Below are 15,340 nucleotides of genomic sequence, written 5' to 3'. Positions count from 1 at the left end.
AGCGAGTCAAAATTATAAACACTACAGAGCATTCATTAGACACTACATCAAAAAATGGAGAACACAGAATCCAAAGCATGCAGTTACAGAAAAAAAGTATATTGTAACAAAGTAAACAAATTTTGCAATTACGTAAAAAAGTATAGTAATGACAACTTACAGTAGTAAGGTGAATAAATTGTACACTTTATCCACTGCAAGTATAGTATTGTACTGAATATTGAATAGTAGGCCTATCGAATGTCTGTATATTCACCACTTGCATACTGTGAAAATACAGTGACCCAACTGCAAAAGCCAAAAAGGTAAAAACAGTAAAAAAAACTCTAAATGAAAAGCATGTTACAGTATAAGTACACTCAGAAGAGTTGTGCAACTTCAAAATCAAAGTCAGTGAGAGAGATTTACATTTTTTTTCCAATTGCTGACACGCTAAAATGACATGCACAGCACAATTATTTAAACTGACACACAGAGAGCAAAACCTCTTCTCAAGTCTCCAAAAGTCTAAACACATTTTCTGTTTTACACACATTTTGCAATTGAAAATGGCACTTTTTAAATGCACTGAACACAGTTCTCTGCATAAGACGCAACAATCTGACATAAAGTCGCATGTTTGCCATTTCAAAACACTGTCATTCAAAATGAAGCTACACGAGCTAAATGGCCAATACATGTGTCACCTGGCCAAACACTTCAATCTTTTTCAGTTTACTGTTTTTTGTGAGCATATTTTTGTTCAGTCCAATGTAAATATATCTGCTGTGCATTTGTTGCACTGACTTGTTTGGTGAAAAATAAAAAAATAAAATGTTTCAACAGCATGTGTGTGTATCTGCAAATATTTCTGTGCATGTGAACAATCTGAAGAATTTTCTACAATTTGAACTATTTTAGTATTATGGCAAAGCATATTAAAGATGAGAGTGCTTTTCATTATGCCCAACAGTGTGTCGTTGGTTAGACAAAAATCTGGTAATATGAATGAAGTGTGTGCCATTTCGTGCAAAAGTTTGATTTTGATAATGCTATGTGTAGGTTTGGTTGCAGTGCTTCATTTTGCAGGATATATTAGGTATTTTGCAGTTTAGGTGTGTGGTTTTGTGAATTTTGTTAAGTATTTTGATAAAACCAGCCTAGTTTGCAAACTTGTGTGTTAGCAATTGGAAAAAACTGTATTCTGCTTCAGCATCATGTCTTCATGTTGGTCTGACCGGAGGAGTTTCTCCACATCTCAGACAATGTCATCTCTGCAGACCTAAAGCAGATCTAGCCTTGACAACATTATCCACATCTTGCTCTTCCTCGTCCTCATCCTCTTCCTTCTATCCCTCTTATATTGTTTCCATCCATTGTTGGTATCAACATTCAGTGCAACATTTTGAGTAAATTTTGGGACTCTGAACTGACTTGTATTATGTACAGTTGGTTTGGTCACATCATTAGAAATAAGTGTGAACAATTTTGAGTCGTTGTGTGTAAACAATGACAACTGTGTTGCAGTTTTGTTTAACTTTCGCCTACCTGTGTTTAGCATTTTGAAACATAAGTGCATCACAGTGCAAAATGTGTTTTAGTGAGTGAGAATGTGTTTTGAAAAAAAAAAAAGAGTGGATGAGATTTGCAAACAGTGTTTTAACTACCTGAACTTGATTCATGTTTTACAGAAAGAGTGATTTATTCAACAAATTGGTTTAGACTATTGAGAATTTGGTTCAGAGAATGGGGTTTAGTGTGTGTTTTGCAATTCAGAAAAACTGTAACGGTGTAACAGGACAGTCACAGCCTCAGGACAGGACTAATAGTTAGACGGAACTATGTTTGTAGTGCGGATGTAATCTACCCGGGTGGATCCAACTGTAACACACATGCGACTGTCAAGAGCAGGAAGTACATCTTTTGCATTGATCTCAGCTCTGTTTTCCCCAATGAGATAGCAAATGAATCACTTTGTTTCAGTTGTCATGCTGTAAAAGGTAAGCATTAATTGACTGAACACCCTTTGAGATTGTTGTCGCTTTTGAAACAGTCGGATTAATGATGCAGCTAACCAGTTAGCCTGTAAGTAATGGGCTAATTTTTCTGACCACCGTCACTCTCTTCAAGGAAAATTAGATGCTTTTGGTTTCTTTTTTGTTTGTTTGCCTCCGTTATGAAATTCGTGTTCCTAACAACAAACTTTCTTGTCAGCATCAGTTTATGTGAAAAGTAGAAAAGCAAAAGGCAGTTTATTCGCCTTTCAAACAATCTTAAACTAAGTCAATTAACGTTACATAATTTAAAACAAGTAAATTTAATTAAACTTTGGTCCGAGGTAACTTACATGTAAAGAGTAACATGGTCTAAAAATATAATTGTAAGTAATAGGCTAATTTGTCTGATCATCGTGACTCTCCATGGAAAGTGAGACGCTTTTGGTTCCTGTTTTATTTATTTATTTATTGCCTCATGAATGAAAATCATGTTCCTAACAGTATTGGTCATAAGTGTAATTGTCTGTTTCTATTCTATTCTAACTATCTTGTCAGCAGCACTTTATTTTAGAAGTAGAAAATAAAAAAAGACAGTTTAGTTTAGCTTTTCAAATAATCTTAAACTAGATAATTAAACTAGCCTACATAGTTTAAACAATTAAATTAAATTAAACTCTTTTTGTTTACAGGTCAAAGGCATGCACTCCAAAGTCAATGAGAAAAGAGGGAACCGTAGACTCAGATCACACTAATGCTGATGATCAGGTATTTTCATAAATTATTTTGTCATTAGAGTCTAAATATGAATTGTTTTAGATGGTGTGTTAATTATCTGCTTTCTATATCATCCCATAAGCCCAAGAATGGCATCTGGAATGCAAGAGAAACAGTACACACCATCTTTGCTCAGTTTTTTCATCTATAACCCTAAGTTTGGACCACGTGAGGGGGAGGTAACTAGTCTAAACAATATTGTTTTTGCATAGTGTTGTTTTATTCTTCATAATTAGGCTGACGTGGAATCTGAGGCCACAGAAAGCGTAAAAGTGTAATGTTCTCAGCTCAGTTTAACACATTTGAAATGTTTAAATCCATTACACACACACACACACACAAAAAAAGATCATTAAAATTGACCACAGCAAATGTGTGAAATATTTACAAAATGCATTTGGGCTTGGTAGTAGCCTGAAAAGTAAGCAAATGCAGGTTGAAGTCATGTTTTGGTTATTATATGTTAATCATATGTTTATAGAGATGTTATTGTGCTTTGTAGGAGGAAAAGAAAATCTTGTTTTACCACCCCATTGAAATAGAGAAAAACGAAAAGATTCGCAATGTTGGACTCTGTGAGGCCATCGTTCAGTTCACAAGGTTAGCGCTTTATTAATGATGGCATGACGAGTGTTGAAGAACTTTTATCAAATGTGATTGACCGAGATTTTGTTATTTACAGAACCTTCTGTCCAACCAAACCAGCCAAATCCCTCCACACTCAGAAGAACAGACAGTTTTTCCATGAGCCTGAGGAAAATTACTGGATGGTCATGGTACATATATCAGTGATGTTTTGTAGCGATTTAGTTTCTATTTAAAAGCCAAACAAAAGAAGACTTAGAATAAAATCAAACTAGCCTAACACAGTGCAGCTGAAGTATGTATTAAGCACCTTTTGAATTCCTCTGTCAAGGTTGTACGGAATCCAATGGTTGAAAAACCCAACAAAGATGGTAAACCACCCACTGTTGAATACCAAGAGGAAGAGATTATTGTAAGTAATATGTGGAATGTTAGCTGAATCTATCTATCTATCTATTTATTTTTTACACACCCTTGATACAGAAAAAGATTAATGTTCAGGCTGGGGTCAACACATTTTTTTTTTTTATTAATATTCAGCCAGGTTAAAGCTGATAAAAAGTGACAGTAAAAAATCTATTGTAAATGCTGTTTGATTTTTCTATTAATAAAAAATAAATAAAAAAATAAACCTTGAACAAAAAATGTATCGTGGTTTCCACAAATATTTTAATCAGCACAATCAGATATGTTTATTGAGCATCAAATAAGCATATTAGAAAGAGTGGCTGCTGAACATTCAGCTTAGCAATCACATAAATATAAATTACTGTCAAAGTTTTACTGTATGATTAATCAAATAAATGCAGCTTTGGTGAGTATAGGAGATTTCTTTTAAAAACATTTAAACAATCTTACTAACTAAACTTTTGGTTGTTAATATAGACTTTGTTATTATAGAGTTTTTCCCGTCTTTGTTTTTTAGGATTCAGTTTATGGGTCTGTATTACAACAGTGCTACAGCATGTATAAGGTAAACACTGTTTAATCTATTATTATTTATATTGCTTTCTCCTTAAAGTAAACAGCTGATGTTTCTAACAGTTATTTTATTGTTGATCTTTAGCTCTTCAATGGCACATTCAGCAGGGCATTTGAGGCTGGTGGAGTGGAACTGCTGACCCAAAAGCTTGAAAAGTTCTTTTACAGGGTAAATAAAGTATTAATTAAGAGAACTCAATCCTTCAATCAGATAAAAGTAAGACGGTGTATACCTTTGCATGCATATGTATTTCTTAAAAGGGACAACCATCAATTTTAAGCTTTGAATATCTTTCTCTCTAGTTTCTTTATAGTCGTAATGTTGTCCTGCTATGTGAGCTTGTTTGCCAGACTTCTCAAGGACATCACTGATCATTTGGCTTTTAAATTTTGTTTTATTCCTGCAGATAAGAAAATATTTCTGGTGTCAGATTCAACATATATTTGCATATAGACAATGTGAGGCATATAATATATATGAACAGGAGGCCCAACGATCTCATTTGTCCATGTTTGTCTTATTGGTTCTTCGGTTCAGATTTCCTTGCTGAGGGCATCATGCTTACTCACCTGTCTAAATAATTCAGCTTCGGTCAAGGGAAACCCTCTGCGTCACCCCTCCCAGTGCCCTGAAGCTCTCAGTGAAAGTGCAATTTGTGCCTTAGGTTAAATGTCACTGACTGCTGTGCAAAGTCACACCGGGGCTGCATCTCAGCACGTCAAGTTGTCAAATTACATTACCTCAGCCTTATCAGGGACGCTTTGGTAATTTCATCCATGTTTGCGGTCATAGTGTTGTTGTACAGTATCTTCTGGGATTTCTTGAGAAGCAGAATTTCAGACCTGATACTGTTCTGTACTTATCTATACTGTATTCTTTTTTTTCTTTTATCTGGCGATTCTGGAATTATATATTACAAAGTAATTAAGTTGTGGTTGTCTTCTCTGTCTTAGTACCTGCAGACGCTTCATCTCCAGTCATGTGACTTGCTGGATGTGTTTGGGGGAATCAGCTTTTTCCCTCTGGACAAGATGACCTACCTGAAGATCCAATCTTTTGTCAATAGAGTAGAAGAGAGCCTGAGTCTGGTCAAATACACGGCCTTCCTCTACAACGATCAGCTGATCTGGTGAATGGCAATCTATACACGTCTCACAGTTGTTTTTAAGTGCCCCTATAATGCTTTTTCAAATATTACCTTTCATGGTTTGTGAATGTAAAATGTTTTAAAGATCTGTCACGTGCTATAAGCAGTATACCAATCACAGCAGACTGGGCTGTCTGACCAATCAGAGTAGAGGAGGCTCTCGGAAAGGAGGGGTTTTAATTTCTTTGAGAAAATAGGTGATGTACTATGTATATTATAAAAAAAATGTAAGTGTTTTTTGATGTTGGATGCATGTAAACATGTTGTAGGAGACCTCCAAAGCAAAATGAACAACCTTTAAAATAGCACAATAGGGGCACTTTAAAGGGATATTTCACCCAAAAATGAAACTTCTGAAATCTTTTAAATCACTCTGATGTTGTTCCAAACCTGTATGACCTTATTTCTTCTGTGGAATACAAAAGAGGATATGTTCACGTCGCTCTTTTTCCATAAATTAAACGTGAATCATGATGAGGGGCTGTTAAGCTCTAAAAATGACAAAAAGAGCCATTTTTAAACGTGTCCAAATTCAAATCACACATTTGAGACATTTAGGTGGACTATACTTTTACATTTTTAAAAATTCTAATAATTTAATTACAGGTTGAAATGAATAACTGAAGAATTTTCCCTTAAAGCTTTATAAACATCAGTCCTACTGCAAATGCGTGACATGACTGAGGGTTTACCTTAAATAACTGAGTGCCATAGAGGACATGAAGTCTGGCAGGGACAGCCAAAGCTTCTTAATCACGAACTGTCTGGCACAGGGCTCCAGATAGACTTAAAATATGACTTTTAATCCTCTTTGTTAAATTCACATCATGACTTTCATATCTTGTTTTCAAAATCTGCCTTCATAGAAGTGCCTGTGTTTATGCCTGTTAAATGTTGTTTGTCTTATTATGTTTGTTAGTTGTCAGTTTAAATTACCAGCTACCAAGTCTTGTAAGACACATGACAAGTCATTTAAACAGAATTAACATTATTTCTTAAGTTTGAATGAGCATGTTTGTCTCAATTTTAGTCTTATGTTCTGTACTGTATTTTGTAGGAGTGGTCTAGAGCAGGATGACATGCGCATTCTTTACAAATACCTGACGACCTCACTGTTCCCGCGGCATACTGAACCTGAGGTGAGACATAGACTGAGCATCAGTACATCAAACATTTGTAAGCCCTTGATAAAAAAGCTCTGATAGAAAGGCCATCAGTTTCCCTTTTTACACTACAAGTATAAAACTGTTTATACAATAGACACTAAGGGCCCATTTCAGTGTGTTAAAACTAAATCAACCCCATTACATTCTTAATATAATAACTTTTTAAAGCATTTTAATCCCCTTTTTGTCTTTTTATCAAGTAATTTTATTCGCGAATATCATATTGTTGTACACTACTGTTCAAAAGTTTAGGCTCAACTTCTTTTATGCTTGAGAGAAGTCTGTTATGCTCACCAAGCCTTCATTTATTTAAAACTGTAATACTGTGAAATATTATTGCAATATTATATTAATTCATTTTATAGCTATATCATTTTCTATTTAAACATATTTTAAAATGTAATTTATTCCTGTTATCTCATGATCCTTCATAAGTCACTCTTTATTTGCTGATTTGGTGCTCAAGAAACAGGATTCTTGATGAAAAGGATAATGAAATTGAAATCTCAATGTCTTTATTGTAACTTTTGTTTAATTTAATATGTCCCTTTTTTAAATCTGTCCTCAAACTTTTGAACAGTAGTGAATTTTTAAATGCATTGTTTATTTAAATCCAGCAAATCCAGCTTGTGATGTTTCTGTCTCTGGCCTATTAGTATAACCCTTTGTCTTACTGTATGTATACAGTGTTGTAAAGCTATGTATGAAATTATTTTGCTATTCTAAAATAGCTCATTTCTATAATTATAATTATATAGTGGGATACAATTCATGTAGTAATCATTCTCTGTATGATTTTTGGAATGCTCTCTAAAGTCACGTGCTGTCTACAGCTGTTAATGAATGATCTGTGTGTGTGTGTGTGTGTGTGTGTTTGCAAACATTCGGCAGCTTGCAGGAAGAGACTCTCCACTCAGGCCAGAGGTGGCTGGGAATCTGTTGCACTATGGGAGGCAAGTATCCAAATATTTCCTCCTGAGTTCAGGGCTGGAACAGCAGGCTCTTGGCCTTCTGCCTGTGCTTGGGCTCCATGCTTTGGGGACACAAGCAGCCAAGCGCAGCGCTAAGACAACACAGATCTACCAACACTGCCACATATCAGATTGCACAAGGGTAATTTAATTGCTTTGGTGGCAAAGAGAAAACAATGAGCCCAACAGACTTTACAAAAGCCCATCTGATTGTTCGACGAGTGGATGATTGCACAATGAGGTCGTGTTCGACTGATAGCAAAAAGATTTATAGATTATTCTCCTGAGATCGGTCAAGGAGTGACTGATGAATAATTTTCTGAGTTTCATTGTTGTTGTGTCTATAGTGTGTAATGTGGGTAATGAGAACGCACTCTTTAGAGGGTCTGCTGTGGCTCATCATGAGTCCCAGTCCCACCCCCTGGACGTTAGCAGGACAGTGTTGCTGGTAGAAAACTGTAAGGACTGAGTGGTGTGACTTGGCACGTATTCAGAGGCCTTGGAGACAATCACAGATTATTCATCATTTGAAAGAGATATTTGTGGATTGTGGACTTCTTAAGAGATCATTTGAATATTTGTATCACAAGTGAAAAGTTCAGAGCTGTACTGACATCTTATGTTATGTTATGTTATGTTATGATAACAGATTTTTAACTGGACCAGCAAATCTTAAAGATCCAGATGCAAAAATCAGATTTCCTAGGATATTTGTGAACACAGAGGACAGTTACGAGGAGCTACATTTGATTGTCTACAAGGTGAGAGAAACTCAACTCAAACTTAAAGGGTTAGTTCACCCAAAAATGAAAATTCTGTCAGTAATTACTCACCCTCATGTTGTTCCAACCCCGTAAGGCTTTCGTTCATCTTCGGAACACAAATTAAGATATTTTTGATTAAATCTGAGAGCTGTCTCACTCCTCCATAGGCTTCTAAGGGATCGAAACTTGCCGGCCCAGAAAGTTAGAAAAGACAATGTTTAAAATAGTGGCTCAACCTTAAGTTTATCAAGCGACGAGAATACTTTTTGTGGGCAAAAAAAACAAAAATAACGTCTTTATTCAACTATTCATATTCTTCTGTGTGGGCCTCTGACGTGAGTTCACGTAGTGTAACAGCGCAGCGCTTCTGTGTTGTACATCACACGTAACACACACATGACCAGCGTTGGCCACACAGAAGAATATGAATAGTTGAATTAAGTCGTTATTTTTGTTTTTTTTGCACACAAAAAGTATTCTCGTCGCTTGATAAACTTACGGTTGAGCCACTGTAGTCACTTGGACTATTTTAAACATGGTCTTTACTAACTTTCTGGGCCGGCAAGTTCTGATCCCATAGAAGCCTATGGAGGAGTGAGACAGATCTCAGATTTCATCAAAAATATCTTAATTTGTGTTCCGAAGATGAACGAAAGCCTTACGGGGTTGGAACAACATGAGGGTGAGTGATTACTGACAGAATTTTCATTTTTGGGTGAACTATCCCTTTAACTCAGTTATTCTTTATGCATTGTAATTAATGAACTTAACATGATATTGATTTATTACCTAACATCCATGTTCTGAATTATTTATTTATTATTAATAAATAAACAAACATGCTTTATAAATTATGTAAATGATTAAATGTAATGTAATAATACATATTATTAGTGTATTTATTAATCTATTATTATTGTTGTTATTAATTTGTTTATAACACCTGGGCAAACTGACACAAACACTGAATTAATAAAAGAGATGCAACATTTGCCTATTTGTTCAGTTGCTCATTCTCATTAAAGGTGATGTTTGTAAAGTTGAAATATAACAAAATTGACTCCAATATCATGAGTTTTCTGTGAGAAGTGTTCAGTTGTCAATATTTTTGTTTGATGGAGGGAAATACACTGTTCTTTAATGAAAAAAAGCACGTTCACATTTTACATAAATGTTATTTCTTATCTAGGCAATGAGTGCAGCTGTGTGCTTCATGGTAAATTGTAAGTGTCTTTTTAAGCTATTTTTCCTCACTTTAATGCTTGTTTTGTTAACAGTTGTGACTTTTCATATTATCAGGAAATCAGGCAAATGTTAACAGTTCTCTCAAACTCTGCTTTCCTCTGTGCCCATAGCGGCGGTGGATTTGAGTCGTGAGTTTTGTGAGCAACTAGACAGCCTGGTTGGTCCCCATCTCACCCTACTGGCGTCTGACATATGTGAGCAGTACAATGTCAATCGGAGGATATCAGGGTCAGTACTACTCCAGAGCGTCAAACCCTTGAACCACACACACTCACCTTTTTCAGTGACATCTGTCAGGTAGTGGGGATATTTTATATGTGGTTTTAAAATATTGCTGGCAGGACTTTTAGACCATTGATATGTATGTTGAGCTGTCACTGCAACTCTTTCAAATGAGTCCTGCTTCACTGCTCGCACATGCATCAATCTTAAATGACTGGGTCATCCTGTGACCCAGGTAACCATTCAGAAATATAGACAAGGCTTTCACTCGCATGCATTCCACTGTATCATCTCTCTTCCAGTAGCAGTTACCGGAGCTTATCCATTAATTATATCTAAACAGTGTGTCCTTATCTTACCTGGGCCCTGCGTGGCACGCAGTATTGTTTTGTGTGGTACAATCCCTCATATCAACTTACATGCCACTTATCACACTTTAAGGGCACATAACTGCTTTTATTCTTCCATGCATGTTGCACTAGAAGGGAATACAGTAGCTCAGCTACAATAATTCTCTCAAAATTGTTGTTGTAGGCCAGAGAAGGAACCTCAGTTTAAATTCATCTACTTCAACCACATGAACTTGGCTGAGAAAAGCACCATCCACATGCGCAAGACGGCCAGTGTGTCCCTCACCTCTGTCCATCCAGACCTCATGAAAATCCTTGGAGACATCAACTGCGATTTTGCACGGTAAGCAGTGCTATTGATTTATTTAAGAGGTATGTATTAAGGTCATTGTGTGTTTGAATTGCATTTTTTTTAAGGTATTAAGGAATAATGCTGGGTATACGTTGCACGTCATCGGATCGCTGTTCTTCACACTACACGACTGTCTGGGGTACCACTTAGTTGCTGTTGTACATTACACGACGGTTCGGCGACAGGGGGTCGTGACAACTTAGTCTGGTCTGTTTCACAACCAAACACGCGAGAAGTGTTACAGGAAATAACTTAAGATCACGTGTGAGACAGGAGTTCTTGCGTGAGACTGGATTTCTTCCTGTTAAAATGATAGCCTGCAAAAAGCTTGCGATCCAAGTTGTCTGTGCGCTGATATGCAATGAAAATGGAAAAAAAAGAAGAATATGAAGGAGAGAATGGTTGCTTTCAGAAGCCATGCTTGCTGATGTTCTGTTGCAGGTCTATGACTCCTCCTGAACTTTCCCTCGTCCTGTATTTTGCGCTCTCATTTGCATTAGGTCATCGCCGATGTCATCTCAAGTCAAAACACATTTCACACTGTCTCACAGGCATCTGCAACGCATCAGCGTTTATCTCAGATTTGATAATACATACTACGTGATTGTCACTCATGTGAATGAACACCGTTTTGCCTCCGATTTTGGGCATTTGTCTGCGATTTCCACACAACTGTCGGTGAGTTAAAATCGGGGCTAAAATGAACACTGACGGAAATAATGTTTCACCAGAAATGACTTCTTCAGTGTCACATGATCCTTCAGAGTCACATGATCCTTCAGAAATCATTCTAATATGCTGAATGCTGCAGCATGCTCAATAAACATTTGTGATTATTATCAGGAAACTTTTTTCAGGATTCTTGGATAAATATATAGATGCACCAACATAAACACACTCTGACATGACCTTCCTTGATTGCAAAATTCTGAAGGATTTATTTAAAATATTGTATAATTGATACAGTATTACAACTTCTCAACATCAACAGGTTTATGTTTGTGATGTGAAGTCTTTAAGTGGCGTCTTATCTTTTTTGACTTCATATTGTCAGAAGTTAATATTTTGAGGCATGCAACACACTCTGGTTTCTCTTCATTACCCCGTTGTTCCGGTGATTCTTAGGGCGAGATAAGCCTTGTCATATTTTCTTGTCTTTTCACTACACCGGACGCGACTGCCGCACTGCGCCGCTACAGCTTGAGGCTGTCTACTGGAAGTGACAAAGCGAACGTTGCAAATCAATTTGTCCTTCGTGTCAAAGCGATGGGCATGTCAGAAAAAGAACAGCGTCAGTTTACTGTCTGGGGTTTGTAGTGTCCTGCTTCATCCAGTAGAAAGCATCACTGATTATAATGGATTGGTTCTACTTCTAGACACGTTGTTTTGGTATTTGTGAATATGAAGTAGATTCATTACCTGCTTTACGTTTACCTGGCACTAGCAGTCCTTTCACAAACTTGTCCATGCTTGGTGCATAACCATCCGTGCATTATTCTTCTTTTATATTTATACACATCTCCCTGATTCTTTGATCGCGCCATCTAGTGGTCTGTTATCGCACGACTACAACCTATAACATGACCGCTCAAGCAGGTACTGTTATTAATTTTAAGGTAATTAAATGTCAAATTCATATTTTGTGTTCAATTATGTACTTATGTGGCAAGTAGCCGGATAATAAGTGGGATAATTATGCAGCGGGGTCTTGTATCACCCTGAAGAGGTTTCTTTTACATAACAATCTGCTGACAGTACACTATCCCAGACAGCAACATAGTGTCGACCCAGATCCGGCCCACATCTGTTACATGTGGATTCAACGCATACCGGATGTGGACCGTAGCCTTGTCACGTTTGGGAACCACTGTTGTAATGTTAATGTATTTGGAGTACTCTAAATCAGTGGTTCCCAATTCCAGTCCTCGTGACCCACTGCTCTGCACATTTTGTAGGTCTCTCTTATCTGACACACTCAGTTCAGTTCATGGAGTCTCTCCTAATGAGCTGATGATCTGGTTCAGGTGTGTTAAATAGGGAGACATACAAAATGTGCAGAGCAGTGGGTCACGAGGACTGGAATTGGGAACCACTGCTCTAAATGAGCAACCGTGTGCCTGAGGGTGCTAATTTGCATAAAGCATGCAAATGTATGCAAATTATATGGATTTGTTTTATGATGCCTTTTATGATCTTTGTGGTCTTGGTTACCTGGACCTTTAGTGGGGATTCATTAAAATATGTATTTTTTAGATTGAGTCTTTTTGTAAAAGAGTTCGGACTGACGTGGATGAGTAAATGTCTCCCAAAATCTCTTCAAGATTTTTGTATTTTAGCACATTTTTAAGGCCACCAAAAGTATGTGATTTTTGCATATGATTGGTTTCAGTACGAATCTAATTTTAGTACGTATTTTATAAGTATTGATGAATTTGTTTTTGGAAATGTTCACACCACGATATCACAAATTTGTGCGTATGTACAGTTAGTGAATGTAACCCAGTGTCTGTGCTTGTTTTGTAGGGTGGATGAGGACGAGGAAATCATTGTTAAAGCGATGACCGATTACTGGGTTGTTGGAAAGAAGTCTGATCAGAGGGAGTTGTATGTCATTTTGAACCAGAAGAATGCCAACCTCATTGAAGTGAATGGTATGCTAATTTTATTCACCAAACTATGAAGTGATATAATGGTGTGAGATTGTTTAAAATCTACTAGTTAACATTTAATCACAGTTTTTTAAGTTTATTTAAAAGTTAGTGTGTTGGAAACGTTTGACCTTAACTCTCACCAAGCTTCTATTTGTGTTACAGAGGAAGTAAAAAGGCTGTGTGCAACACAATTCAATAATATTTTTTTCTTGGACTGAAGAGATATGATGGGCATGGACTACTTCACTACACTAAAACTGTCAACTGTTCAGGTTTTACTGACAGCATCAGTGTAATGCAATAATTGCATTGTAAAAAAAAAAAGAAAAAAAAAGATTTTTCACATCATGCAATTTTTTAGATTTTTATTTAATCTATACAGAAATGTGGTTGCTTGTAATTATCAAATCTGAATTTTACTGTAATTACCTCTTTTCATTTGTTTGTATATACATATTGTCATGTTTAAGTATCCATCAGCTATCCTTTCTTTTGTTTCATTCCCATTGTTCAGATTTGTTTTATCACTTACAGATACAATTAGAGGGTGAAATACGCACTGATGAAATTCAGAATATGAATCTGTTGAGATATTTTTTTTCCTCTTGTTTTAAATGTCATCGTGTCATCAGCATCATGGTTTAACATCTATTACTTAAAAAAATAAAATTACAATTTCATTAAATGTAGGTTGCTTTTCTTGTTCAAATATACTTCACTGTTCAAATATACTTCACTGTTAAAACATATTCCAAGCCTCTGACTGCCTCATGCTGATTAAGACAAAGGTTGCATGAAACGTATCTGGTCCAGATTTTATCTATATATTGAATTATTAGTTCAGCTTTCATGTAGCCTTTAAAGTGGTAAAAGTACTTGATCCTGGTTTATAATAATTTGCATACTTATAATTTAGTGTCACAACCAGTAGTTTTATGATTTAGAAGTTGTTAGCCTGCAAAGGGAATTTTCTATGATAAAAAATGATTAACCTTACATGGCTTGGGAAGAATTATGAGCTAATTGCATCATTCAGACTGCCAGATTGTATGATTATATCCAGACATCTGGTCAGGGTGATCCACCTTGACTTTTATCCTCAGCAAGAGGCTTACCTTTCTGAATACAATCATTCAAAATAATATCAGACAGAGCAACATGTAACGTGTGATTTATTTATTTATTTTTGGAATGTAATGGATTAATCGTCTAGTAGTGCCAAAAGAAAATCGCCTTTGAAATGTTCTAGACAGCTGATGATAATAACATCATGTACAGAGTGACTCCATCATACCGTCGTGCTCAAAAGTTTACATGCACCTTCAAATTTTTTATTATTTTGACTAAAGAGGGATCATACAAAATGCATGTTACTTTTTATTTAGTACTGTCCTGAATAAGATATTTTACATAGATGTTTGCAGCCCACAAGACAAAAAAAGAAGAAGCTGGATTTATAAAAAATGACCCTTTTCATACATAGGCCTACCCTTGATTCTTATTAATATGTGTCATTACCTGGATGAACCACACATTTTATTTTGATAGCTGTTCTTGAGTCCCTTGTTTGACCTGAGCAGTTAAACTGCCCAACTTTCTTCAGAAAAATCCTTAAGGTCCTGCAAATTCTTCAGTTTTCCAGCATCTTTTGCATATTTGAACCCTTTCCAGCTGTGAGTGTATGATTTTGAGATCCATCTTTTCACACTGGGGACAATAAGAGGGACTCAAACACGACTATTACAAAAGGTGAACACATTCACTGATGCATTATGCAAGATGATGCATTAAAAGCCAGGGGTTGCTCAGGACAAACAAAGGACTCAAGAACAACCATCAAAAAACAACAACATAAACAAAAAAACAGTTGTGGATCATCCAGGTAATCACACACAGTAATAAGAATCAAGGGTATGTAAACTTTTGAAGCGGAAAAATGTCATTTTTATAAATTCAGCTTTGTAAAAAAGAAGTCATATTTTATGTAAAATATCTTATTCAGGACAGTACTAAATAAAAAATAACATGCATTTCGTATGATCCCCTTTTATTTTGTAAAAATAATTAACATTTTGCAGATTCTGCATGCGTGTAAACCCTATGGTGTAAACTTAGATCAGTTGACAGGATTTGCGAATGGGAGGCGCAAACTCGT

At 36.1% G+C, this 15,340-nt stretch overlaps 1 protein-coding gene across 1 annotated transcript; it reads left to right on the top strand.

Moving 5' to 3' along the window:
• Positions 1–1,845: 1,845 nt before the first annotated feature.
• Positions 1,846–13,870, top strand: ccz1 (CCZ1 homolog, vacuolar protein trafficking and biogenesis associated). Its single transcript, XM_084435040.1, has 17 exons — positions 1,846–1,979; positions 2,666–2,741; positions 2,833–2,929; positions 3,253–3,350; positions 3,433–3,526; positions 3,667–3,747; positions 4,261–4,308; positions 4,402–4,485; positions 5,271–5,446; positions 6,522–6,603; positions 7,522–7,583; positions 8,251–8,362; positions 9,555–9,588; positions 9,721–9,838; positions 10,367–10,525; positions 13,058–13,185; positions 13,348–13,870. The coding sequence occupies exons 2-17, from the start codon at positions 2,728–2,730 to the stop codon at positions 13,401–13,403; spliced, it is 1,443 nt and encodes a 480-aa protein (XP_084291166.1). The 5' UTR covers positions 1,846–1,979; positions 2,666–2,727; the 3' UTR covers positions 13,404–13,870.
• The last annotated feature ends 1,470 nt before the right edge of the window (positions 13,871–15,340 follow it).

Source organism: Rutilus rutilus (assembly GCF_951802725.1).
Source record: "Rutilus rutilus genome assembly, chromosome: 16".
NCBI classification, from domain to species: domain Eukaryota; kingdom Metazoa; phylum Chordata; class Actinopteri; order Cypriniformes; family Leuciscidae; genus Rutilus; species Rutilus rutilus.
This window is presented reverse-complemented; position numbering and strand designations above follow the sequence as displayed.